The 27,200-nt window shown below is 41.4% G+C and overlaps 1 protein-coding gene and 1 long non-coding RNA gene across 6 annotated transcripts; one reads left to right on the forward strand and one right to left on the reverse strand.

Moving 5' to 3' along the window:
* On the forward strand, positions 1-23,409 carry wb (wing blister). Its single transcript, XM_022853241.2, has 37 exons — positions 1-148; positions 3,797-3,880; positions 4,479-4,666; positions 4,885-5,047; positions 5,268-5,518; positions 5,757-5,949; positions 6,082-6,305; positions 6,834-6,992; positions 7,327-7,647; positions 7,904-8,054; positions 8,343-8,535; positions 8,715-9,103; positions 9,235-9,495; positions 9,649-9,933; positions 10,252-10,542; positions 10,761-11,084; positions 11,392-12,126; positions 12,276-12,496; positions 13,135-13,343; positions 13,571-13,767; positions 13,915-14,280; positions 14,543-14,762; positions 15,059-15,194; positions 15,490-16,285; positions 16,529-16,761; positions 17,089-17,407; positions 17,697-17,924; positions 18,080-18,627; positions 18,717-18,890; positions 19,100-19,306; positions 19,452-19,679; positions 19,913-20,077; positions 20,551-20,766; positions 20,989-21,147; positions 21,532-21,691; positions 21,894-22,027; positions 22,916-23,409. The coding sequence occupies exons 1-37, from the start codon at positions 49-51 to the stop codon at positions 23,288-23,290; spliced, it is 9,603 nt and encodes a 3,200-aa protein (XP_022708976.1). The 5' UTR covers positions 1-48; the 3' UTR covers positions 23,291-23,409.
* On the reverse strand, positions 20,887-27,200 carry LOC147751900 (uncharacterized). Of its 5 annotated transcripts, none has more exons than XR_015315597.1 (3): positions 25,646-26,508; positions 24,632-24,748; positions 20,887-21,170 (listed from the first exon to the last, which is right to left on the reverse strand). It is a non-coding gene; the product is annotated as an uncharacterized LOC147751900 (long non-coding RNA). The 5 variants fall into 5 exon arrangements; XR_015315599.1 differs by lacking the exon at positions 25,646-26,508 and adding an exon at positions 25,081-25,639; XR_015315598.1 differs by lacking the exon at positions 20,887-21,170 and adding an exon at positions 23,215-23,344 and having other exon boundaries at positions 25,646-26,507.

Here is a 27,200-nt window from a genome sequence, read left to right on the forward strand (position 1 = left end):
GCAATCTGAAGTGCGCAAGAAAACGATCGCCGTATCCCAGCATTCAGCATGCCATCAGGCCGGCTTCAACCCAATAAAGGCCTGATACAACCTCGGATACTGGTACCTTTTCTATACATTTGTGTTTGTGCGCTCTTACTACTGCCAAGTAAGTAGACATTTTTTTTGCCGCTGATTGGCTCGAAATTTCATGTGATCTGATTTAAAGTAACTCATATAGAGCGAGCAAAATATTTAGAAGGGCAAAGCAGAAAACCATTGAAAAGTACAGATATACTTCTTTGTTAGAAAAGTACTTTTCCGCCTATGGGTTGTGAAAATGCTTTCGTTTCGTTCAAGTTAAGCAAGCCTCAGATGAACTCATTTCAAGGTCTATTTGCATCACATGTGAATTGTGTTAAGTTCCCCACGTGACCCTTGATTAGTCGCATCAGAAAGAATAGTTCGTCAGCAACACTTCGTGCGCCTCCACGTCGGTACTAAATAAGTTTGTCCTTCGGAAGGGTGAACATGTGGCTATAAACTTCTTATCGAATGATTAAAATCGCACTTCGGATGAATCCACTTCTTAGTGATTCGCATATTTTACGCTTAATTTGTCTTGTAATTATTTAAGTGCATTGGCTACGGTCATCGTCGTCTCAATAATTTCTGAGTGATTAAAAATCTCATTATGTCTGGAACGATAAACTAAGGTAGATCCTAACCAAGTTAAATTTTCCTGAATCCTACATCTACCAATATGCAATTCATTAAAGTTTTGCCGCTGTTTTGACACAAGGAGGCTTTTTATGATTCTAGTAGACTTCTAAATATAACTGAATATAAAAAAATATGACCGTTTAACTTCAATAATTTTTGGCGTACCAACGACCGTACGTCGTTTCATTCGAAACTAATTGCGAACTATTCTAATCAGTTTAAAATGACTACAAAAGAGACAAATTCGGTTCCATTGTCTTCTTACCATGTCCATTTGCTTAGCTAGTGCTGATCTATAGTCGATTTCATAGAGAGTTCCTGAGTTAGTGTAGGGTCGAGCTTCGATCGCTATTTTACAGTTGCGCGAATCTGATTTGACGAGGCGCCCGCCCGATGCGATAAAAGGCGTGGGTAGACAGGCAATGACGGCCTTCCATATATGGCCGATTCTGTACTGTAGAAGTGAAGATAGTCTTCGCTACGACAGAGCAGATAAATGGAGGGGTAACGAACGGTGGTTCTGTAGCTTACAGCTCACGGTGACTTCACTGATCGTTCTACGTTTCGGCTTCTGATGCATGCATGTGTTATACCATTGTCTCTGTTTGGTTCAGCGTACAAAAACATAACCCTCTAACTAAACGATGCAGTGCTCCTTATTTAGATTACTGTGTGTCAGGTTAGTGGAAGTAAGTGAAATTGGATATGGTATGTGAAAATAGCTAATTGAGATTTCTTAGACAATCATAATAAAATTTATGTTGATTCAAAGTATATCATGCAAATAGATCATATAATGTTTCCGGGTGTACAAGACAACGTTCAAGTCGTCGTTGGCGAAAGTATAACCACCATGACCCATTGGTGCATATAGAATATGCTATAATTAATCAATATGCCTAGGCCAGCTAGGCGAAATAAAAATAAAAAGGTGAAAATGCTCATATAGGCATGGCGACATTCCAGTAGAAAAATTGCAAAAAAACACGGGCATTCAGTATGGAAAATCTTCGCCTTCGCTCCTTTTCTTCCTCTCTGCGTTTTTAAGACAGGTTTATATTTAAACTTGAAAGCTCTTTCAGGTCTACAGGTTGCCTCGACAGCATAACGGCAAACCCTTCGCAAGTTTTCGATAGTTGGGAGACGGTAATGCTGTAGATGATTACAAGCGCAAGTAGATGATGCGCAATCGATATAGAAATCATATCCTTTTCCTAAAGAAAATTTTGATTTTGAACTCTAAGTTCGGGATATTTCGTTTTTTTCAGTGTTTCGTAGTTTTGTTGATTTCTAAGTTGCTAGAATATAGTTAAAGCGGTTGTGTAGGTAACGTGTTGCCTACACAACTGCTTTAACATCTGGATGATTTTTAACGTACTTTTACCTACGATTTTTAACGACCTTCTACCTACTTTTTAGCCACCTTTCGGGGCTCTTTATGCACGTGGAAAGTTTTTCGTATTCAGGCGCGCATGTAAAAAAACAGAATCGACGTGATATATGCCTGCGTTGCTCTTTGTCGTCTGAGGACAACAAGTTCCCGGAGGCGATTGTAAATATTGTGCTATACAACTACAGAGACGTCCTATAATGCTAGAAGATGTTTGAAGGAAAACAGGCCATTTATCTATAGTCATTTAAAGGTGGTCCCTACCACTTGTACGGCAGGACCTATTATTAAGCGTATCAGTAAGATTCTCGAAAAGGTTTCAGAAATGCTCTATATAAAGCAGAAGTCACGGTAGATGAAGGATGACAAGCATATATACTAAAAACCATTTCGGTACTAGAAGTAACTGTGGCACAGATTTTAGGCAAACACTAGATAGCATAACGTTCCGACGAAACTTCGATAGCATTAGGGCAAGTGCGTTGCTTAAATAACTTGTACCTATGAAATTTTTGGGGACTCCGTATTGCGTCCGATGTCCTTGGGTCTTAATTACTGACGTATGTCAACATACGTAGAAATCACTTGAGTTCTACTTTAACTGTTAGTGTATGCGCACCGCACTAATACAGTATTATTATATTGATTTTTTTGCGCTCGTATGTTTACGTTATAAATAACACTGGAGGAATCAGCTTGAGTCAAGATTGGTGTACATGTAAATATGCGGACGATCCTCTTATTTTGAGTTATAGAGAGCTTGCAGATTGCCTCAGAAGCACTCAAAAGAATTAGATTAAAATTAATGCTGAAAAAACCCAAGGGACTCTCTAGGTTGATCCAACTAAACCCTTAGTAACTTCGTTGCGGTTTGGAAGGAATATCGTCAAATGGCCAGTGAAAATAAAACTTTCATGTGTAATCTTTAAAGATGAATTGGCCATCTGGTTGAAATGAGAAACAGTCTGTGTACTACCTTAAAAGTCTTCCTGAAATTAAGTTGTACCCCTGCATACTCCGCAAGCATGTTTTCTTTCGCTTTTTTTGTATGGAGCTTGTATATCCGTGCATGCTCCCGTAAAAATGAATTGAATGCCTCGGCATTTTTCAGGGGCCATTTCTGAAATTATGTTAGGACTCTGTTTTCCGTGAATATGAAAATATTCCACAAAGCATCATACCGGAACGCCCTAGTCTTCCACACACTCTTCTAAAAAATGTATAATTTACGGCCTCTAAAATTATTTTGAGAACATTTTCGTTACCATCGGAGCAATAAGTTCGCGGCAGCACCTAAAAATTTTCGGATGAAAAAGATCTGAAAATTTGCTGGAAGCTTTTCAGCAAAAACTAAGGCGCTATTTGATAGAAGATATATACTTAGTATAATAAAACTAGAATCAATGAGCATCGAAGAAATCACTAAAAGCTGACTTGTGATATAGTTTGCAAGATGTTTTCACAACACCGTTCCATCCGTCCGCCTTTTACAAAATTACCTGCTACATGCACCTTTAATAGATACAAATAAAAAAGTAGAATTCTGTATTGCTATTACTCGTGTCTATTGAGCGACGTTAATCAGACCCACTGTATCATTTGTCGAACGTGTCGTGGCTCTGGATTGGTCAAACAATGCATGTGAATTACACGGCTGGTTACAATGATTTATTTCGCAATCCATTGTATCTCTGGCTACTTCAGGTTCAGCTAAAGGATTTCAAGAGCTGTTTCCTGAAGTTCAGGAACTTCATCTTCGAGCCACTGCGAAAGCGAACGCAACATGCGGTAAGTAAACTTGAATATATTAATTTTGTAGACCGTTTAAATTAGGAAAGATTGCGTGTGGTGAACGATTAGCTTTCATTTTCGGATATCCTTTACGAATAGTTAACCTTGACTGATCCTGGAGAAGGCATTTTATATAGTTATCATTATCGGCTTTGTGATAATGCTAAGGAAGGTGTCCTTTTTGCCTAAAAAGTTGACTATTGATCGTTCCATCCGTGTGATTGATTGCTTACGAAACTGACCAAATATTTCAAATTTTACATCCGGTATTGTTGTTAAGCATTGCTTCATATGGCTGGCCCCCAATACGAAACGAAATCTGTCTATGGCTATTCGAACCTAGGCCTACTCACGTGTCCTTAAGTTTAGTAGATGTTATGACTGCAGGAACACATTTCGGTTATCTCAAAATCAAATACATACTACTCTTCATGGAGTACACCCATAGACTTGTCGCTGCTAATTCTCTAGCATTTTCTCGTGAGTTCCGCTTCTTGAAACCAGTAGCAAACGCCCACTACGAGAATGTAGAAAGTATTAACGTGAACCATATTTTCACTCAATTCAAATATCTTTTGCTTGATGTGGATTAAAGGTAAATCTGGCCCGAAAACGTTTTGTTATTCGTCTGAGTTTGGTTCCGTGTGCAAAATTTGTGACGAGGGAGATAATCGCCATTCTGTGTCGGATATCCTCGATGGGAGACGAGACACGTGGTGGCAAAGTCCGTCGATGCACGAAGGCGACTACAACTGGGTCACGATAACCATTAATTTAAACGAAGTAAGTCTACCATTGACAGACTGTCAAAATTACTAATGTACCGAATTATAGAGGAACGTCAACATTTGATCATTGTTATTATATAGTTCGCCTTTCGAGGCACTTTTATGATCATTACGGAGATCTTGCCCAGTAGTTGGGTATTCAAGTGGGTTATTTTTGACAGGTACAATACCGAAAGCTCGAAAACATTACAGTATGATTTCTACTGTTCACAGCTTTATGAGGTAACAGAGGTAATTTTGCGTGCTCACAACAACCACCGGCCAGGGAACTGGATTCTTGAAAAGTCTGTCGATGGGGCTACCTTCTATCCGTGGCAATATCATGCTACATCAAACATGGAATGTTGGGAGGCCTACAGGGTCAATCCAACTCCAAGTAAGCAATCATCAATTACCATCATATATTACCAGCAATCGATAAGAACGAAAGGCATTCGTGCGAAGCCCTTTCCCAAGCAATTTGTTTCTTCACTATTCAGTTTGTTAGTTCATTCCTTTGAAATCACGGTAGATGCTGATCCATCCTTTCAGAACCAAGTTACGCGAACTGACCTATTAATGACTAGATATTAGGACTCTGCCTTTTTCCATTTCAGATTTCCCGTCGTATCAGTTCGATGATCAAGTCATATGTACCGAGTATTTTTCCACGCCAGGCAGTAACCAGATGGCCTTCTTTGAGACCAGCAAAGGACGGCCGGGCGAACATGCTAATGCTGAATCTCTTCGACGTTTCATGCAAGCGAAATATATTCGCATCCGAATGCAAAAGCTTCTGGCGCCCATAGCCAGCGGTGACCGCAAAAGGCTCACGCATCCCATAAAGCTTGGACGAGACGGCAAAGAGGTACTTTGAATTTGTTTGTGTTAATGTAATAACGTTCTAAACGAGCAACTGTAGAATCATTTTGCTTATAGCCTTCGAGAGTCAACATTTAATAAACCGAGCGCTTCAATGGGATCGTCAATTAAAAGTTGCTATCTTTTGGGTAGGCAATCAGGTTTTTTGATTCTAAAGGTTCTTCAGAACATGCTAATACTGTTAAGTCGTTAAAGTTATGTACTACCTCAAATGCATACCACAGTTTTTCTACGCGATCAGCGACGTTGAGATTCGCGGCCGCTGTGTGTGCAATGGCCATGCGTCACGATGCATTCCTGACGGGAACTCCGGTCAAATGCGATGCCAATGTGAGCATAACACCTGTGGCAAGCATTGCGATCAGTGCTGTCCTACGTTTGCCGCTAAACCCTGGGCTCGAAATGATACCTGCTCATGTAAGTGTCTGAAGGCGCGCACGAGCGACTCATTCGATTGTGCTGCACCATTGTGGATATCGAAAAAGTACAATCTAGAAATATGAAAAAATCATGATTTGTTTCTCATTCTATGTTTCTTTCTTCTGATAGTGTGTGAGTGTACCGGTCATGCGACGGAGTGCCGTTTTGACGAGAGGGGCCGCTCTGTGTGCATCCGATGCCAGGGTAACACTGAAGGTGAGCACTGTGAACGATGCAAATTTGGTTTCTATCGAAGCGCCGATATGAAACCTGAGGATGACTGTATCCCATGCAGTTGCGGAAAGGAGGGCTCCACTGGGGACTGTGTTCGAGACAGCTTTTATGAAGGCAAGGTAGGTTTTTGTAGGTGGTTTGCGTGTTACTGCTTTAGTATTGCGTGACTGTATAAGATAATGTATATATAAATATATTAATATGGATAAAAATAGTTTTATATTTTTTTTCTTGGCCGACTCTCGATCTAGAGTGCCTGACAGCTTCTGGTTCTGAAGTCTGTTTGAATACTATCGCGAAACCCGCGGGGTGAGCACGTCCTGCCTCCTAGCTACTTGACCCCCACATGTGTTCTCCAAGCTTTGTATCATTCTGTCCTTACCATGGAGGTACTTTATTCCACGAAAAGCCTTCGTGAAGTATTTTATTTTGTAAAGCTTCCAGAGACTCGAGACTTATGCAGACTTGGCTTGTGCCAGCAATGTTACGCTGTCGATGAGCTTCCCAGCCCATGCTTTTACGGTGAAAAAATCAACGGTCTCTCATAATTGCTGCCAGTTTTGCCACATGAACAGTTAATCGCTACTGCCGTTTCTGTTCAATACATTTTAGAAATTTCTTTTGCCTTATCTCTAATCTACGTCTAGATAGCGGGAGACTGCATTTGCGCAGCAGGTTACACGGGTCAAGACTGCTCACAGTGCGAAATCGGCTATCGTCGAAGCGGGTCTCAATGTGAAGAATGCAGCTGCGATCCGCGCGGAGCTGTTATTAACGATTGCGAAAGCGATAACTGCTGGTGCAAGGTACAAATGCTCTCTGTATTGAATACTTTTTATAATGCATACAGACTTGGACAAGGGAAGGGACAATACATGTTATTTTTTTCTCAAATTGGCCAGAGATTTTTGTTTCACTCTGCTGCCTTTTGTGTCTTCTTTTACTCCTACTATATTGAAATTGTTTTCAAGCTATCTTATACATCTGCCGTGGGGCACAACGTGGTTATCTATGGCCAGATTCGGTCATTTTATCGCTATACAACAAACAATTTTCTGCGATTATCGCTTCTACTGCTATCACTAATAATTAATGTAGCGTATTTGGTACACCGATTAATTTCTATCGTCAAATGAACAGTTACATGTGAAAGATCTGCGGTGCAATGTATGCAAGCCGGGCTTTTACGACCTGAACTTCAACAATCCGAATGGCTGTGCCGAATGTTATTGCTTTGGTATAACAAATCGTTGTGAAGAAAGCAGCCTACCGGTCCGAGTGATTCAGCACGAACCGGCCCACTGGAAGGTGACGGATCTGAAGAACGCGCAAAGCGTGCCCACCCATGCCAGTGAGGACTTTCCTGGGTCAACTCGTGAGGCGCTTATGGACTTAATCAGCTTTGAACCAAGCGACAAGGTGTTTTACTGGAAAGCGCCAGATGAATACACCGGGGCGAAGGTAAATGAAATTAGCCTCTAATTTACAGATGTGCTTGAGGACAAGTGTAAAGTCCTTTTTTATTTCTATCATTATCACCTAATTTATTACTCCATAACGCAGAGAGTCGGAATTACGTTCTGGAGTCCTCAGAATGCATGTATTTATGCACTATAATATCACGCATTAACTTATAACTTGGCTAAACTAGCGCCCATTTCATGATGATTACTTCAGCTCTCTAAACATGCGATATTATTTTGCCAAAAACGTGTAGTTAAATTCGTACGGGGCTGCTCTGGACGTAAAGGTCTCATTCGAACCTTCTCGAGGAGACGTCTCGGAGGGAGGCTTCTTGGATAAGCGGGCTGACATCGTCCTCCGAGGACAGAACGGGAAACTTATCGGAGCCCAATCTTCGGATGTTAGTCAGTATCGTGTCACCTTAGTTGTACACTGGTAACCGGAAGTGAACAGACTAAAGCGAATTATTATTATATACGCAAAACCGCACGCAGGATTACTGATGTTAGACATCGTCGGTTAATAAGAGTTTCTTAGTTAATGAAAAATATTAATACAAACAATGTATGTCAGCTTCTGAGCCAATTTATACATTTCGCTAAGACACGTTGAATTCGATTAAATGTACATAAGACTATAAGTTATCGATGTAGGACGCGAAGAAATACTTCTTTTTCTGTCATTTATTATAGAACCGAAGGATGAACTAGGTCAGTACCACATTCAGACTCCTCTCCGCGAGCATGGCTTCTTTTATATCTCTGATCCGGAGCGTGGTACTCTGGACGATGAACCAGTTTCGCGACAGGATTTCACTGCTGTCCTCTACGATCTGAAGGATTTCTATATCCGCGCAAGATACCACAAGGGACAATACGCAGGATGGTAAGCACCCTCAGTAGATTGCAGGCAGATTTCCAAAGTTTTGATTGTTTTAACCTCGCGTCTAAATGCGCAAGGCCTAGTTCAGCCTTTCGTTAGGCTGAGGATGCAAAAAGCAGTTTGAGATACCTTTTGCTGTTGGTTTACTGAGCTCGCGACTTGTTTGATTTCCATTTTTTTAGGCTGCATAATGCTTCAATGCCGGTAGCAAGCACAGAAGTGAAGAGCGTGGAACGGGCAACGTTTCTCGAACACTGTTTGTGCCCTGAGGGCTACGAGGGATATTCGTGCGAGCGTTGTGCTAAAGGCTATCGCCGAGTGAACAACACACTTGCTAATGGAGTCTGCGAAAGGTGCCCGTGTCATAACCATGTCGACAGCTGTGATGCTTTTACCGCCAAATGTGGTCCGTGTCTTCATAATACAATCGGACTTCACTGTGAGCGGTGTGAGCCGGGTTATTACGGTGACGCTACGATCGGCAAAGAAGATGATTGTAAACCGTGTGCCTGTCCTCTCTCAATCTCCAGCAACAACTTTGCCGATGGCTGCAAATCAATCTCGCAAACCGGTAAATACTTACTTGCGTGTAATCGATAATGGCTATCCGATAATATTACGTTACGCTGCAATCGTTTTTTGAAATACTAAGCATACATGGTGAAAAAACTTTTTGTGATGTAAACATTTGCCTTATTTCAGAGTATGAGTGCATAAACTGCGTTGTGGGCTACACCGGTCGGCATTGTGAGCGCTGCGCAGAAGGATATTTTGGTAACCCTACCATTATAGGCGGTAAATGTCAACCGTGTCAGTGCGGACAAAACGTTGATAAAAGTCGTCCAGGCTGGTGTGACCATCGTACCGGCTTCTGCAACTATTGTCTCGGCAACACGGAAGGCTGGAACTGCTCTCGTTGCAAGAAACTTTTTTACGGAAACCCAAAGCTGCCTGATTGCAAAGGTGAGTGTAGAGTAGTATTTGATGCTAGAAATTTTAGTTGAAAGCACGAGGTCACCATTGATTTGATTGGCAAATTAAGCAGCACCGTGGAGATCGTGTTCCGGATGTGACTTAGTCATAAACTAGTATATTTCCGTGATGATCAATTTTCAGCTTGCGAATGCGACCCTGTCGGTTCGCTGGATGCGCAGTGCGATCCAGTGGGCGGCCAATGCCCCTGTAAACCCGGCTTTGGCGGAAGGACGTGCCGTACTTGTGAGTCAGGCTATGGAGATATCGCGCAGGGTTGTGTCGAGTGTAAATGCAACACTATCGGAAGCAATACGATCATATGTGATCCCTATACGGGACATTGCGTGTGCAAAGACGGTGTTTTTGGAAGGTATTGCGATCAGTGTAAAAACCTTCACTACGGATTTTCGATGTCGGGCTGTAAATGTGGGTAGAAAAAATGAACAAATTTCATTGTTAGATAATTGCAGTGAATTTTACTTAGAATTATATTTGTCTTTTACAACAGACGCGTCATATTTATACATATAATATATAATAAGAATAAATTTATATTTACATCATAAAGATATAGTCATCTGCATGATATGCAGCGCTTTGCTAGCAAGCACCCTTAGTAAAAAATAGTTTACTATCAAGGTTCTTTTGGCATGTAGATTACTTCCATTAATGTATATATATATATCATTATCACGGTTTATTAAGAATTATAATCGTCAAATCCTTATTTACCCGCTCTGTTAGTCTGCGACTGTCACCCGCCCGGTTCAAGCGAGCAACAGTGTGATGTGGATACAGGCCAATGCAAATGTTATCCTCACGTAATTGGGCGTCGTTGTGATTGGTGCGAAGATGGCTATTGGAACGTCCAAACTGGTGCTGGATGCGAACCTTGTTTATGCAATTCAATGGGTTCCCTTGGAGTTCGCTGTGACGTACGCACTGGTCAATGCGATTGTAAGCCCGGCGTCGGAGGAAAAAAATGCGACATCTGTCTGCCCAATCACCGGAAATTTGGGCCTCATGGATGTCATCGTAAGTAGCTATTAGGGTTCAACATGAAAAAATGAACATTGACCTTTGAGGGCAAGGCTGCAAACGATCGTTTTCATATGTGAAATAGCGCACATTAGTCGTGCACGATTGTTCCAACATAAGATTTTCGCTATATAAAAAGGTACTATATGATTACAACATTAAAATTTCAAGATTGACAGTTTCTTTGAAATATAAAAGACGCTTTTTTATTTCAGCCTGTGAGCCGTGTGATGCACCGGGTCACGTTTGTGATGAAGAAACGGGTCGCTGTATCTGCCCCAAAAACACTGGGGGACCAGACTGTTCTCGTTGCAAAGAGGCATACTACGGTTATGTGCCGCAAGAGGGCTGCCGTCCTTGCGATTGTAATCCTGTTGGTTCTCTTAGTAAAAACTGCAATTCGCAAGGCCAGTGCCGCTGCAAAGAGGGCTTCGAGGGCCTCAAATGCGACAAATGCACTTTTGGACATTATGGCTTTCCGCATTGCCGCAAGTGTGAATGCAACATTGATGGGACCTTGCCTGATCAATGTCAAGACGGTAGAAACTTCAATAGATATTGATCATATTAGATCATACAGTGATCGAACTCTTAAAAATAGTAGGCTGAAAGAGCTAGCATCTTCCTTCCAAGCTAGTATTTAGTATGTTTAATTTGGCTGGCATCAATTCAAGTGATACCATTGGACTATATACTATATATACATAAACTATAGGACTTTATGACTTTATATAATTTAGTTATATTATTTACCGAGCAAGCCGGTGTACATGAAAATTACGTACATTTATAATGCGAAACGTTGCTATACTGCATCATGTCTTCTTACGAAATAAACCATTGCAGGCGTCTGCGGATGCGACGACGACGGTTACTGTCACTGCAGGGATAACGTAGAAGGAACAAAGTGCGATACCTGTAAGCCGGGCGCTTTTGCCCTGCAGTACGAAAATACAAAGGGCTGCACAGAGTGCTTCGTGTTCGGTAGGATGTATCCACCGAAATGCACACAATCACCGTACGTGTGGAGTGAGATAGATATGATCATCCCTTATGAGGCCGTTGTGAAACTCGGAGGATCTCCAGACAAGTCGTTACCTTCTCGTGAAGGTTACACCCATATCCCACTGCCGGTTAATCGAACCAATGTCGTTATCGAGGTTCCGTTCATGTTAAGTCAGCCTTTGTACTGGGAACTTCCAAAACAATTTCTTGGAGACAAGGTCCGTGCCTACAATGGTCGGCTTAAATTTAAGAAAACCGCAAGACAAGGCGAATTGTTCCCCGATCGTGTTCTTGAAAACAATGCACTAATTGTGATCTTTGGCAACTACCGCTTGAGGCTTGCCCATCGTCCACCTAAGGGAGATCGACCTTTTACCAGCGGTTATTATAGTGTGAGGCTGCATGAAGACGAATGGATTGATCTAGATAACCCGCGAGTCAATGTAACGCGCGCCATGATGATGGTCGCGTTACAGAAAATCGACCACTGGCTTATCCGAGCTACCGAAGGGGCTGATGTAAGGTCTGCCAGCCTTGAGGACGTTGTTCTAGAGTTCGCCGTGCCAGAGGATCAAGGTAAGTGGACACTGCTACTATGAGGAATTGGATTTGTGGTTCCGAATCCGCTTGAGTCAGAATATAGTAGCAATAAATAAGCTGCGATTAAATTTATGTAGGATAAAACCATCGTCAAGTGGCTCAAGTTTTTTGTATTTATTTTACAGCTCAAGGCGTTCTTCCCAGGCTTGCCCACGGCGTAGAACTGGGGTATTGCCCTAGAGAATACACAGCGTCGTCGTGCCAAGATCCCGCCCCTGGGTATTATCGCAAACGCAAGCCAAATTTCCTTGATAGCAAGGAAATCCTGGACCTCGTCGGATGGGCTGAGCCCTGCGCATGTAACGGAATGGCGGATGAATGCGAGCAGGAAACCGGTATTTGCATTGTAAGTTGGTGTTTGGTTATCCGCCTCATTTCGAAACTGTAACGAGCACATTATTATAATCTCAGTAAGTTATTATCAGCCGAATCTACTTCGTTATCACCTAGTTTATTAGGATGGAAAAAAAGAAATGGCCGCTTCTGCTTGTTATTTCGCTTGCTTTGGCTTTATGTTATATGTCGTTGGAAAACGCTTTCTTGTCAAAAAGTGGCTAACTGAGTTTCAAAACAGACTTTTTTTACCTAAACAACAGATTACAGTAAGTTTTTCAAATTCGACGAAGGCCGCCTTAAGCCTCTTTTGAAGAAGGCTACATGGGACGGATGTACCCATATTTTTTTACTTGACTTGGATTCAAATGGATTAAGTTACTTCGGCAGGATGTTGGCTGTGCCAAACGATCGATATCGCCAATTCGTTTCTTCTCTAGCCAACATAGTCATTTCTAAAGAGCTAACTCAAGTTAAAACTTTGTAACCCAGACAACACCGTGATGACGGTCTTGTTGACCGGAGAGGTTCTTAATACTATGCAACACTTAACCGCCGCTAAACGAAAAATATTAACCAAAAACGAAGAGAAATGAAAAGCGATAGACGAAAAAGGGAACGGCTACAAGAAGTTTCTCTTGAATATTCTAGGATTGTCGAGGAAATACCGTTGGCGACCACTGCGAAAAGTGTGCGCCAGGATTCTACGGTGATCCCGTACGTGGAATTTCTTGCAACCCTTGTGCCTGTCCTAGGCCAGACAATTCGTTCTCCGACACCTGCGAATTCCGAGGTGACGATTACACAAAATACGTGTGTAGTAACTGTCAGAAAGGCTACACCGGAATACGCTGCGAAATGTACGTCCGAGCGCTGCTCTGCATTTTCCCTCCATACTCATGTATGACTATCAGTACGAGCTTCTTGTGGTCAAGCTGTCATTTAAAGTTAACTAAACACATAAATTAAGTCCAAGCGCGGCTGTTCATATTGTTTTATATCACATTGACTTGGTTGCAAAATGTATTTTTGAGTAAAACCTCACTAAAGGACATTTCCAACGACCATGCGAATTTTTCCGTGATAGATGTGCGGACGGTTATTACGGTGATCCGAATATGGTTGACGGGAAATGTGAGCCCTGTAATTGTAATCCGTACGGAACAATTCAAGAAGGCGTCTGCGACAAACGCACTGGTCAATGCCCATGCTTACCAGGAATTTCTGGCAGACAGTGTACTATCTGCCCGCGGAGGCACGTTTTCACAGAATTTGGCTGTCAATGTAAGTACAGTTCTGAACGATAAACTTCTCAAATAAGTGGGTGGATGATAGAACACGGAAATAGCAAAACAAAAATTGCCGAACAATTAGGCAAAATAAAAGTAAAAATAAGTAATACGCGATATCGTCCCGTCTTTCAATCGGCAGCGTGCGATGACACATGTAGTGGCGCTCTCCTAGACGAAATCGAGCAAATGTTCGATTGGCTGAATCATATTGACATCAACGAGCTCTTAAAGGCTCCGTGGTACAATTTGTTGCGTCTTAACGATTCGCTACGCCGAACCAAGAACGTTATGGAGGAGTACAAGTACCAGATTTTGGAGGCAGAAGGTATTCTACGTGAGTCGTTGTTTTCCATCAATATGGAGAGCCGCATTTCTGCGATTAGCTTCCAGCTGCACAACAAATTCACCCAGACGATTCCGAAGATTCGCGAACGTCTTGACGACTATCGGGATGACAACAGACGTCAAAGGGTAGACATAGAGGACGAATACAAACGTACTCAAGGTATAGATATATTTACACGATTCATTTATATAAGTCTTCTTCTCATTTGCGAATTCAAATGCATGCCTAGTTTGGTTGTTTGAAAAGTAGCGCAAAAAGTCCACGTGACAACTGTACATAGCACTTAGTGGCGTCAGACTGTATTTTTAAAATGTTTTTTGCTAGACCCAGTTATTATATTAATACTTCTTATAAATATAGAGATTTGCAGGACATTGTATACACATCGTAAGGGGTAATTAACCGATTATTTGTACCGCAGCTTTAATTGAAGCAATGAAAAAGTATGGATTTACCCCGGGAAGTCCAACGTCAGCGATTGAGCGAATGTCTCATGAGGCCGAACAGTGGCTAGCGGAAGTAAATGGGATTCGACGTTTTGTTGAGCCCCTACCTGAAGAGGCAATGAGAGAGCTTCGTCATGCAAAGGCATTGATTGACAGAATAAGAAATGCTGTCTTCGATGAAGATTCGCTTAATGCGTAAGTGTATCAGTTGCTCAGATTAAAACGTGTCTGCGCTAGACGTCTGGTTTTTTTTTTGGCTAAAGTGCTCAGACAAAAATAGACTCGTCCGATGGGATTACAAAATATCATACGGGTGCATTTGTAAAAATGCATTCGGTTAAAAATATTGTATGATTGATTAAATTTTGCAGGACGCATTTCGTAAAATAATAATTATGAGTGATATATGTTATTGGCTGTCCTTTTTTATGAAAAAAAAATGTCAGTGAGTTGTAATCAAATAAATGATTGTTAATATAATGCATCTTCAGACTGTTACAACGGCTCGAGATTCTTCGACAACTTCTGAACAGCGCTCTTAACACGATTATCGAAAGAGGCCAACAGCCAACTAAGGAAGCATTGGATATTATCGACAACCAGATGAGAGTTTTCCAGACTGTCGTAGTAAGTTCTGTTGACTTTTTTATTTTTATATAACGAAGACTGTAATATATATTTTCAGCGAATAAAATTCCAAACGTTTATATCTGCGCTGAGACGAGTAGCTTTAGGAAAAACCTTCCCCTGCCTTCTACTTCCACCTAATTTTACCCTAAGTATTTCAAGCATTACTTCCTATTTCAACTACTGTAACAATTTTCACATGCGTATCCCAGAATGGTATACCACTGAGCTAGAATGCAGATGGTCAAATGCCGACAGCATATACATAATATGTCACTGGGAACATCCATTGCAGAAAATGATCTCTGCTATTCGTGAAGGCAGTGGAAGGACTGCTGAGTTGATCTCCAAAGCGGCCGAAGCTATAGCCGAAATCCGTAAATTATTCCGTGACGCTCAACTGAAGTTTGACGAAATTCCGGGCCTCACGACAGCGGTTGTCAAGCGTACGGACGAGGTCGAAAAGCGTCGCGGTATTTTGTACCGCCTCAATCCAGAGTACCGCATCAAATACGTGGATAAGTGCTATGACCATTCGTTAGTCATGACTGCTGAAATTGACCGAATCGCTCGCATGTTCCAGGCAACAGCGATGCAATCATTGAAGCCACAGGAAGCAGCCAAAATCTACCAACTGCTTATAGAAGAGATTCAGTCAGCGGCTACATCGGTACGTGATGCTGAAGTTGCGTTTGAATTGGCTAATGAAAAGGCACATCCACGCGGCGGCGAAAGTCTTTTACAGATCGCAGAACGATCTCTTACAATTAGCAAGGCGCTATTGGCAGATGCGAAGAACATGAAGGACACACAGTTACCTGCCATTCATGACTCCCTGCGAAACTCAAAACGCATTCTTTCTGATGGCGATCGCTTAACAGAGGAGATTCGTCGACTAATCGAAAGAGCTCGTTCACTGCTTCATCAGCTGCTGGGTATGCATACCAATTGGGATCCTTACGATCCCAAACACAAGACTATCCAGGACGAGGTGGCATTTACACGCAATCGGATTCAGCAAATCATCCGCTCAATTGAGCTCATCAAGACAAAAGTCGAAGAGCTCTACGGAGGTTCATCCGCTGGCCTCGGTAATCAATATGATATTTCGTCTGTTATTGTTATGTTTTGTTTATAGATATCGCAGATTCAGTGAGATGCGCACAGCAGCGATGATCTTGTAATATTTAGTTTATGATCGTCTATAATAATCGAAGTGAGGTGTCGGCATTCGGCAGTCAAATATGATATCTTCATATGATTGCGGTCAGCCAAAGCATCCGAAATTAAAAATGCTGTTTGTGAATTAACTAATTGGATGATGCTCGTTGCAGATGATATTGACAAGTTCATCGAGCAAATGCGAATCGATCTTGGCCGGGCTATGCGTATGGCGACGAATGCTGAAGAGTCGGTGCGGCGTTTCCAGGACAAAGACAAGGTATTTAATGAGAACCTCGATGCCCTCCGACGAAAGATTCTCAACGCGCGCCAGAAAGCCTCCAGCATTAGGGTGTCGCTCAACGGCGTGGATAACGGAGTGTGCCACAGAACTTTCCGTCCGTTGGTAAGGGCGCTCTCACAGACAAGGTGGATGTTATAACTGAAAAATGGGTGTTTGCACTGTCATAATGTCATACATCGACAGAAGTTTTTGCCATCAACGATCTGTAAATTATAGGTGTATATATTCTTATCGAGGCAGCATCTTGTAGTTTACAAAGGTATACTAATAGGAATAGAGACGCCGAGGCCTGTCGTGGAAGGGCAGTTATGAGCTATGAAAAACGTCTCTAGTATCCTACATCTTAGATACATACAACCTACAAGTTGGACGTGTAGGTTGGCTCTATATAAGAATCAAAGTTGAGCTATGCTCGCGGCTATTTTTCAGATGCATTTCCCAACCTCAAACACAATCGAAATGACATATTCTATCAGTTCAGAGGCAGCGAATAGCCTGCTGTTCCTCGCAGCCAATACACGCGGAAAGAATGACTTCATTGCGGTTGAGATGGTGAATCGGCGAATTAAATGTAGCTGGAGTATTGGCGACGAAACCGTCTCTGTGGAAAACGAGCTAAAAATTGAAAATACCGATCCGCGATTCGACAAAGAACAGAACTGGTATGATATCGTCGTCGAGCGTACGAGGAACGTCGTTTCACTTTACGTAAAACGTCGCAAGGACAATTTCATTTTAATGGCTAGAGGTAAGCGCCATTAAATGATCGACAGGTTCTTATTGTTCGAGCGACCGTCACCGGTTGGCAAATCTGTTGCTATATGTGATTGATTAAGTAAGCGTTTCCTTCAATTCACCGAAGTACATGTGACAAATTAGATTACACACGTAACTGAACGGTGAACTAGAGAGAGGTGATTTGCAAGAAAAAGTCTAGGCCTAAACTTTTTCTAGAGGTAGTAAATCTATAGAGGTGTTAATAAGAGTTTTAAACAACGCTTATGGAAGAAAAATTGATGCTTTATTTATTTTTACAGGCAGCACAAGCCCAGATCGTGGTCAGCTCGCAATGGATGCCAGCTCGTACTACAGCATCGGATCAATTCCGGCCAACATATCTGCGTCCCGTCAACTGGTAGCTCACAATTTTATTGGATGCCTGGCCAGCCTAAAAGTTGATGGCAAACAAGTGGGTCTGTGGGACTTCCACACGAACAAGGGTTGTGGAGGTTGCCTTGAGGGGCCGGCAAAAGAAGCCAAGCAAGGTGAGCTTTAACAGTTCAACAATGTTCTCGAGAAGCGTTGGATTGATCTATCGAGCTTGTCACATCGAACTGCTAGCATCACCAATTGGAATACGAGTGGAGAGCATTACTTTTGTAGAGTTGTCTTTCATTCACATTAACTGTTCTATTTTTAGGAGTCTTCCAATTTAGCGGTAGCGGTTACTCAATTGTCGACCAGCATTCAGCCTACCGCGACAAAAACTATTTCGTTCAGTTCACCTTCCGTACGATGGACGAAAACGCGTTGCTATTCTTTGCTCCAAATAAGGCCGTTGGTGATTACTTCGCGATTTTCCTACGCGATGGACATGTGGTGCTTCGATTCCGGGTGGGATCGCACGACCTTGAGTTATACACTGAACGGAGATATAACGACGGCAAATGGACCGTTATTTCTGCCGAAAAGAATCAACTTGACGGCATCCTCTCAGTGATACCCAAGGACGGCATCCCCGAACGGCTGGTTGAGCAGATGCCTCCGTCAGCTCAGTCAGCTCTACCCTCGCTGCGTCACGCCAAGCTATTCTTCGGCGGCGTGCCACCGGTCTTCCCGACGGCGCGTTTCGCGGACCGGGTCGTACTTGACGCTTTCCTTGGCTGCGTCAAAGATATTCAAATTTATACAAGCAGCGTCGACCTCGCCACGGTCGCTCATGGTGTCGAGCGTGGGTGCGATATCAAGGTCTGTTCGTTGATCATAAATGTTATGTTCATTATTCTTTTTTACTCTCAAAAGTTTTCAGTGTACTCAATTGAATGTCGTCATTGTAGAAAATCTCATCGGTCACCTTCGATGGCGTGATGGGCAACTATGTAGAATTGAAGAGCCACAAATTACTCGAGCAAGGAAATTTTGGCTTCACGTTCGCGACGGAGAAGCCCGATGGCCTTCTCATGCTGAGCACATTTTTGACGCAATCCAGCGCGGATAGAAGCCTTCGTGAGGTGTGGGACTTCTTATTTCAATCACAGTATAATACTAGTATATAGCAGGCTTTAAATGATGCAGTTTAGAAGTATAGTTCAATAGAATTAGAATTTTTAGCTAATATTATATCTTAAGGACTTGCGCGTGGACGAATAAGACTTAAATCGGAGCAGGGCTCTTTAAGGAAAGTAGTATTTGTCGATAATGATCGGAGCATTTTTTGTAGAACTATTATTCAGTGTCCCTCAAGGAAGGCCATTTGATCTTCAAATTTGGTATCGGCGAAAACCACGGTGAGGTTCAGTACCGAACGAAAGAAACCTACAATGATGGACGACTACACACGGTATCTGTGCATCGCGTTTCTCGTAAGATCACCATCAACGTCGATGATGGTCGATTTGGCACGCATGATTCTCGCAGGCTACCCGCGGTAAGTAGTAAATATGTATGTACAATACATGGTTATATCAGTCAGAAGTGCATTTGTTTAGTGTATAAACGTGCACAAACATTGAAGTAGGGGATTTTCGGAGAGAAACCGTTTCAGATAAACGAACTGTTTCGATTTGTTTCAGGGTATTGGTGATATCGAGGCCCCTGGTGAAGCTGGAGGTCTATTCTTCGGAGGCTGCCGAACTGACCTAAATACGATGCACCAGGTGGCCACGAACACGGCATTCCAGGGAGTCATTAAGGACGTAATCTTCAACGATAATATTATGGGTTTTGAGGAGCCAATCAGTCACAGATATGCTAAGATCGGTCGAGAACTTCGCGAAATGAAGAGCCACGTCGATGTTGAGGTTTGGACCAGTCGTACTTTCTGCTACATATACATATACAAAAAGGCAACATCCATTGATTACCAAATTCAATTTGTGAATTTTAGTCGAGTTATATTTTGATATTGGTATCAATGACATCAAGTAGGCGTTATTTTTGTGAGCAGCCTGCCACAGCGATACTGGCGCCTCACCCTTTACTTAGTATGGAATACATCTGTATCTCATATCTATTCCTCCCTGTCCTATGCTAGGGTGATCTGCAAGAGGAAAAAATCACAGAGCATTGGCACGCCGTGGGCCATTCACACAGTTCAATAAAACCGGGCCGATGTAGTAACACTCCACACGAGAGCTTCGAACCAAACGCAATGGCTTTCGGAGAATCCATACACTCGCATATCTCATATCCTATAGAGGTAAATTCGCTAATGGAAGCTTCATCCAGAATTTGTAGATCGACAGGTTGAGATCGAGCGTTACATAAGTTGCCTTTTAATAAGAAATAGTTTAATAAGTGCCAAATATAAATATAGCAATCTGATGCCCAGACCATCACTTATTTACTTGCCGTTAGACATGCTGTATATTTTATTTTCTTAAAAATAAATGTTAATTGTCGAGGAAAGAGATTTAAGAAATTATGATGATAACCAAGCTATATAAAATGTACCGTATTAGTGAAATAGAGAGCGTTTTCCAACCACTGGCTTTAGAATCTGGTGCGAGCGTTACGTTAGACCATGGAATATATCGAAAATCATAGAGTAAAAATATGAAGTTACGAAAAGAACAGGTGAAAAGATCTCACCGGAGAATATCATTGGAAGGAACGGCAGTCCTATGCGATAGGCTTTTCTGGGTTCGTTACTACAAATGATCTTTTGAACAGGTTGCCCAGTATCGGCGCGACTTCACGATTCGTTTTGAGATGAAAGCCCATCACGAATCGGGTCTTCTCGCTATTTTGCGGCACTCAAAACATGGCAACCATATCGCAGTTCTGCTGCGTCGTGGTCAGGTTGTACTACAGCATCGAGACAGACACCGAAATCTTAAGGAGGTCGCCTCTTCTTCTGCCGGATTCGCGGATGAGCGCTGGCACATGGTATGTGTACTGATTCAGTAAGATTTACCGAACTATAACCATGAGTATTCTGAGTAACGGCTAGTGGTATTCCCGCGGGTGTGCACTGGTTTTTCGCATCGAAGTAAGAATACGGTAGGCTTTTGCAAAGAGCATTGTTTTATTTTTTCTTTTTTAATTTTTTTGCAAAGAGGCCGTATCGTAGACGTTCGCAAAACATAATTGATCCTTACATTTTTCTAGGTCACAGTGAGGAAAAGCGGGGAGACGATCAGTTTAAAGGTGGACGACGTGGAACAGGGCTTTTTGGAGGCAAAGCGCAACATGCCGTTAACTACCCCGTTATTTGTGGGTGGACTACCAATGTCCGTGCTATCCACAGGTGGATTCATGTCCGATCCCGTAAGTGCTTATCGATCCAATAACTGGAAATAAATGAATAAGTCAGTTGAGTTTGGCATAAGGTTTTCTATTACTAATATTGTACATTTCATGCTTCTAGAAATATTGGAACTACGTGAGAAGGTTCTGAAAAATTATAATGAATACAGCATTGTGTTCCACCGTAGATTATACATTTTTTCTCTTTTAGTTTTAGTCAACACTTGTTGTAAATAAGCTACTTTTTAATTTATTTACAACAAGTATTGACCGTTTGACTTAAGCTTATTCTTCAGAGCGAATGAACTAGCAAACACTTTATAGCCATCAATTAACGATAACTTGTAACTTTTCATCTTTAGTGGTTAGTTGTCGTACTTTTTATTGCGTTAACTTTCTTTCCAGTCAATGTCTTCAATTCATGGGTGCATTTCAAAGTTAGAACTCAATGGCCAAATTATAGACATGCAGACATCGACTCGGGTCACGCGCTACAATGCCGGACCTTGTCCATCGAAGACGAAACGTGGCGCCCATTTCCGGGGTGACGCGTTCGCTACATACAGTAAGTATCTAGAAGGTTCACCCCATTTTATTTAAGCTCGCACTGTTTGGACTTATAATCATTTCCTAAAAGTTCTGCTTGTTTTCTACCAGTAGGACTAAAAAAGTTCTTAGGTAATTGTCCCAAACACGATTTAAGCAAACTTCTCGTTATAACTAAACATATTTTTTGCGCAATCATACATTTTTACATCGTATTTCAGTAAAACGGTTTGAGTTTTCGGATACGATTCGGGTTGAGTTAAATCTGAAGACGAACGCAAAAGACGCAGTTATACTCTCGTATACTTCTGAGACAGAGAAACCAACTTTCTCGTTAGAGATCTTCAACGGACAGGTAGGTTTTTCAAACCTCCATACGTCATCACGTATTTGTCTCAAACGTAATACAGATATGTGAAACACTGGCCATGAGATCTGCGAAAGCACTATTTTTGTTTATCCATTTGTGCATTTTCCATATGCGTGTACGCTTGATGCAAGTTACTGCTTTGCATTGACTAAAGCTCTGATCGTTCGTTTATAAAGGCAAGTGGTTTGTCAACGTAGGCGACTATGCGATTAGTCAATATTATTAACTGCTAAAGAAAATGCTAATTCATGACTAAATGTTTTTATTTTACGTAACAACCGATGTATTAAACCGGGTAACCGTTGCCATGAGTTAGACAGGAGCTTCTAAATGTTATTTGATATAGATCTGAGGCCTTTCTGATTTACCGTGCTCACGACGAAGGCCATTTCTTCAAGTTACCCAAAAAATAATCAACTCCGTCTAGGCGCATAACTTAACACCTCGACGCTCTTTAGGTTTATAGCTGATGCGGTCGTAATATTAATAAAAAAAAAAAAAAAAAATAGACATATTCGACAATCGCAAAATGTATGTCACAGAACAGCGAATTGAGACGTAGGCTTTGTTGAATGGAGGTCTAATTCCTTTGTCTTTTACATTTTACACCCGAACAGCAGCATTATGATAATTATTTATCTATTTTGGCACAACTAGAGCGCTCTAGATGAGCAGGTTTACTTGAAAAAAATGCATGGTTTCTAAAACGTCTTCAGTCTAACCATTTAACTTAAAACTATTATATAAAATATTCTTAATTTCCAGAAAAGTTGTCCTCTTTATTGGTTAGTTGGTGTTTAATAAAATAATCTGAGGTCTCTTTGGATACCTAACAGCAGTGTTTGTCTTCCATTTGCCTTTTACTCGGTTCAGCTCGTCGCGGCCGTTGACATTGGATCGGTTCGCATGCCTCTAACACTTCGAGCCAATACAACACTCAATTGCAACCGGGATTGGCATCCGATTCGTGCATCGTTTGGCCTTCGGCAGGTTTGGCTTCAGTTGGATGATGAACGGCCTGTCGTCGCCAAAGTGCCTGACGACTTTACGACGCCACCCGATATGCAAATGACTCGGGGGCCGCTGTATCTAGGCGGGTTACCTTATACCGCTGATCGGGGCGCACTCCTTGCTCAGAAAAATCTCGTTGGTTGTATAAGTGATATAAGTATCGCTGGTGAACCCGTGTCTTGGAGCAGCCTTCGCGAGGTGCGCAATGTAAGACATCATATGTGTCCAGACTTTTAGTCCCTCACGTACCGCCTTAAAGCTTTAGAGGCTGTCTACTTCTTCGCTGTGGCCCTGTATACCTCGATATTGATGATAATAAACCGCTTTTAGACAATGTATAATTATCTTGAAGTTTACTACAAGTGTACTGTATCAATCGATTTAGTCCTATAATAACATGTAAGTCAGATTCCCTGTGTACCGTAAAGTTGCTGTTAGATTTTGGACAAAATTGACCTTTTTAACTCTACTACGACCCGGATCCACGCAACTTCCGTATACTGTTTTCCAGCATTGTTAGCATTAATTAGCGTATGGCTTTGCAGCGTTATCTATTCAGCCACTTCACTTACTGGGTTTGCGTATAGCAAATTAACCGCATCGAACAAAATTTCCACATGGAGAAGTACTGATAATGCTGATTTCGCTAAACTAGCAACTAGAGAGATGGGTAGGTCAGGAGGTGAACTATAATTGTTTTTGGGGTTAGCTCGATGATAGAAATGTCCTTTAGGCGAAGCACCCACAAACAAGGTATCATTGGTAGATGGCTTAGATTGAAGTATAACCGAATAACAAACTTACGTATGTGGCTCTTATATTTTCGCTCATTTAGTTAACCCTAACTATATTCTTCGGTTTTTCTCAAATCAGATACTGTTACGTTGGCTGCATAAAATATAACGTCAACATTGTCTCTCGTTTTTCGATAATTCAGTTATTTAGCCTTTAAGCGATCATGCTCAAAGATTTTTACCCATCCGCTGATTCAAATTCGACCGGCCGGGTATGCAAATTTTACGGCTGTTGAATTTATAACAGTTGCAATGTATACCAAACTATTCCATTACTATTGACTTATCTTTCTACCTTTCTTTGCTGTAATATATATATATATATATATATATATATATATATGCGCTTAGAGACAAAGCCGCACGCATACATAACACGTATGTGGAGAGGCGTTGCACAGTTCTTAGGTGTGGAAAATTTTTTTAGGTTAAAGTTCATCATGATAAGAAGACGATTTCAATCATAAAACCAACGCCGTCTTGTAAAGTTGACTAAACGGCTAAAGAAGTACACGCATTTGACTCATGTGGCTCAAGAAACTGTACTTTGCAAAGCTGGCTGGCCCACAGTATATTGAAAGCAAGAATCTCATGCACACACGCATAATTCGGTGGTTTAGTCATCCAAGTGTCTGATCAAAAAAGCCAGAAGTTGGTGCCGCCTAAGCTCTCGCCAACAGTATATCATACACACCTGCCTGAATAAAAATTGCTGAACAATGGAATAGGTTAACTAATAAGCTACTAGCGAAAATAAGATGCCAAAATGGGCAAAGGAACTTACCTGTACAGTGGAGCCATGAAATCGATTACTTCTAATCCACTGCGCTCAACTGAATTCAAACCTTTCCAGCTGAGGTTTACCGCAGCTGGTGACGGGCATAACAGCAATGACGGATCGCTTTGTTGGATGTCCCAACATGTTCAAACAATTAGTTATTTCAATAGCAGATATTTTGTTTATAGAGGTCGCATAACCGAACCGGGCATCTCCAGGTTACACATGCATTACTTAAGAAGCGGCCTAATATGACACGAGGCCCAAGGGAAAACAAACGATGCGATTTTCTATTGTTCATCTCTCGACCGTTTACGTTATTAGCGACCTGACCACTTATGTAATTGAACTTTTGTGGGACTTCCTCACGCAGTCGATCTTCAAAGAAATCAATAAAATCAACACTACGTACCACAGAATAGCATAGAAGACTAACAGGAGCAATCGAAACAAACCTGTTTACCATGTACTGCCATCTTTTTTCTACGTATTGTCGTATCTTCGACGGAGCCTTGATTCTGACATGACAAATTGTTTATACAATTCTAACAACTTTCCAGATGCTCTTTATAAACAACTTCATAAATACCTAGTGAATATTTCACTGTCGTTACGTGCTTAGGAAAGGAAAACCGTCTCCGAGGTCATTGTTTGTACGGTATTCATTTTGGAGTGAGACTCTTTAGGGAAGTCTATTAGAATGTGTTACATATCGCGTACACACTTGATTTGGAAAAGCATCAACAAGGAACGAAAAAGGGGATATAGCATATACTAAAAAATCCCTGAAGCTGTAATCCTCGTAGCCATATTCTTTTAATGGCTACCATTGATTTCAGCAAGACGAAATACTTCGAACAGCACTTCTTGAGCTCTCCCAAAGCAACGACAATATAAATAATATTTTGCCTAACAGATGTTACGACAAATGTTACTGTGTTATAATGGATATATAGTCCGCTACTTCTTCTTCCTTTAAAACCTTTCTACAAGCTACCTTTTAGCAAAACAATGACGAACCTTTGATGGACAACCCGTTGAAGCTTCATGACATGCCGCTACATAGTGGACGTCACCGTGCTCATACCTTTCAAACATAGGCGTCATAGAGGCGAAATAAAATTCACTCAAATATGATCATTCTTATGACACTCAAAGCTTAGCTGAAAAGTACAGTGAAGTTCCAATCGTTCCGTCTAAGCAACTTCTACATTTAAGGCACAAATTCACACGATTATCCCATTTACTATTAGTGGTAGTCTCCGAGATGGAGGTCTTTAACCATTTCCCTACTGGAGCTTGCCATGTGATTTTCTTATTTATGCGAATTATCGGTCTATGAAAAATACAGAGGCAATGCACGCGCCGTCCACCTCTTGGGCTTCTGCTGAAGCTGAGTATTGCGGATTGTACACGGTGCATTAGTGTGTAATGGTATCAGCAGTAAGTATGCGTAGTGTTTTTTGTTTGTCATTATCTAGGATCTCTGTATATGTGAGGCGATAATATCACATTCTGTATTTACTAGGGTGGCCTGAATGTATCGGGTTCGATAAGTATTCGCTTTAGCTCGACTGATTCTTTTGTGAGTTGCATTGTCCGATTCGATTACTTCCTTATCCAGTTTAGCCTCCTCTCCCTTCCGGTAAATATCATTCAAATAAAAGCCCGGTAAATATCGATGAGTGTTTCTTCAAGCCTGCTCTGCGAGACCTAATCTGGTTAGCTACTTCTCTCATTGGGCACATGTGTTGGGGGTATTTAGATTGACGTTACCAGGTCGCTTCATCAGTGGCATTTGCACACCACGAATTTAAAGATAGAATAGTTAATGAAAAAAAATTATACCAGCTGAATTTGAAACGATTATAATAAAATTATTCTATTGTAATTATTTGAATCGAGTTTTATTTCAGTAATTAGTCTTACTGCATCATACAATGATCAAACCGAGAAAATTCATTACATCCATATACAATTAAATATGTCCCAAAAATTTTTCATTTGATATCTTTGATGACTGTTGTACAGCCGTCGGCAGATAACGGCTAATCGATGGGGTATAGTCATGATGGAACTTTGTACAGTACAACGGCCGGTTTGATGCTTCGAATATTTTCTGGCAGTATCGAGTCTTTTCCAAACGTAATTTTTCAAAACTGCTTTTTCAAACCCTTCAAAATTGTCCCGCCAGGGATCGGACCGCGGCAGCCGTATCGCAATTTGCTATGAAACTTTTGAAGGAACACAGTAAATGAAAAAATAAATTTTTCTTTATAGACATTTCTGCTTTGGTACCGAATATTATCTAACGACCTGGCAGTTCTACAGAATATTAGCTGGTACTCAAAGATTTACTAGTTAAGTGTTGGAGCGTAGTTTTTTTATGAAACGGCTCACGTTAGCGTACTAGAATTTTTGAGATCACCGTTGAGCATGCCGTAACTCAATAATAATTATATATTCATTGTAATATCCAAAGTCCCTTTCGCAAAGTTATGTATATATGCGCCCGTCGCTTGCTAGTTTGAGAACCTACATTTGACTCTTTTACTCTTAGTTTTATTAGATTTTA

The sequence above is a fragment of the Varroa jacobsoni genome, unplaced genomic scaffold (genome assembly GCF_002532875.2).
Source record: "Varroa jacobsoni isolate VJ856 unplaced genomic scaffold, vjacob_1.0 contig01508, whole genome shotgun sequence".
Taxonomy (NCBI): Eukaryota; Metazoa; Arthropoda; class Arachnida; order Mesostigmata; family Varroidae; genus Varroa; species Varroa jacobsoni.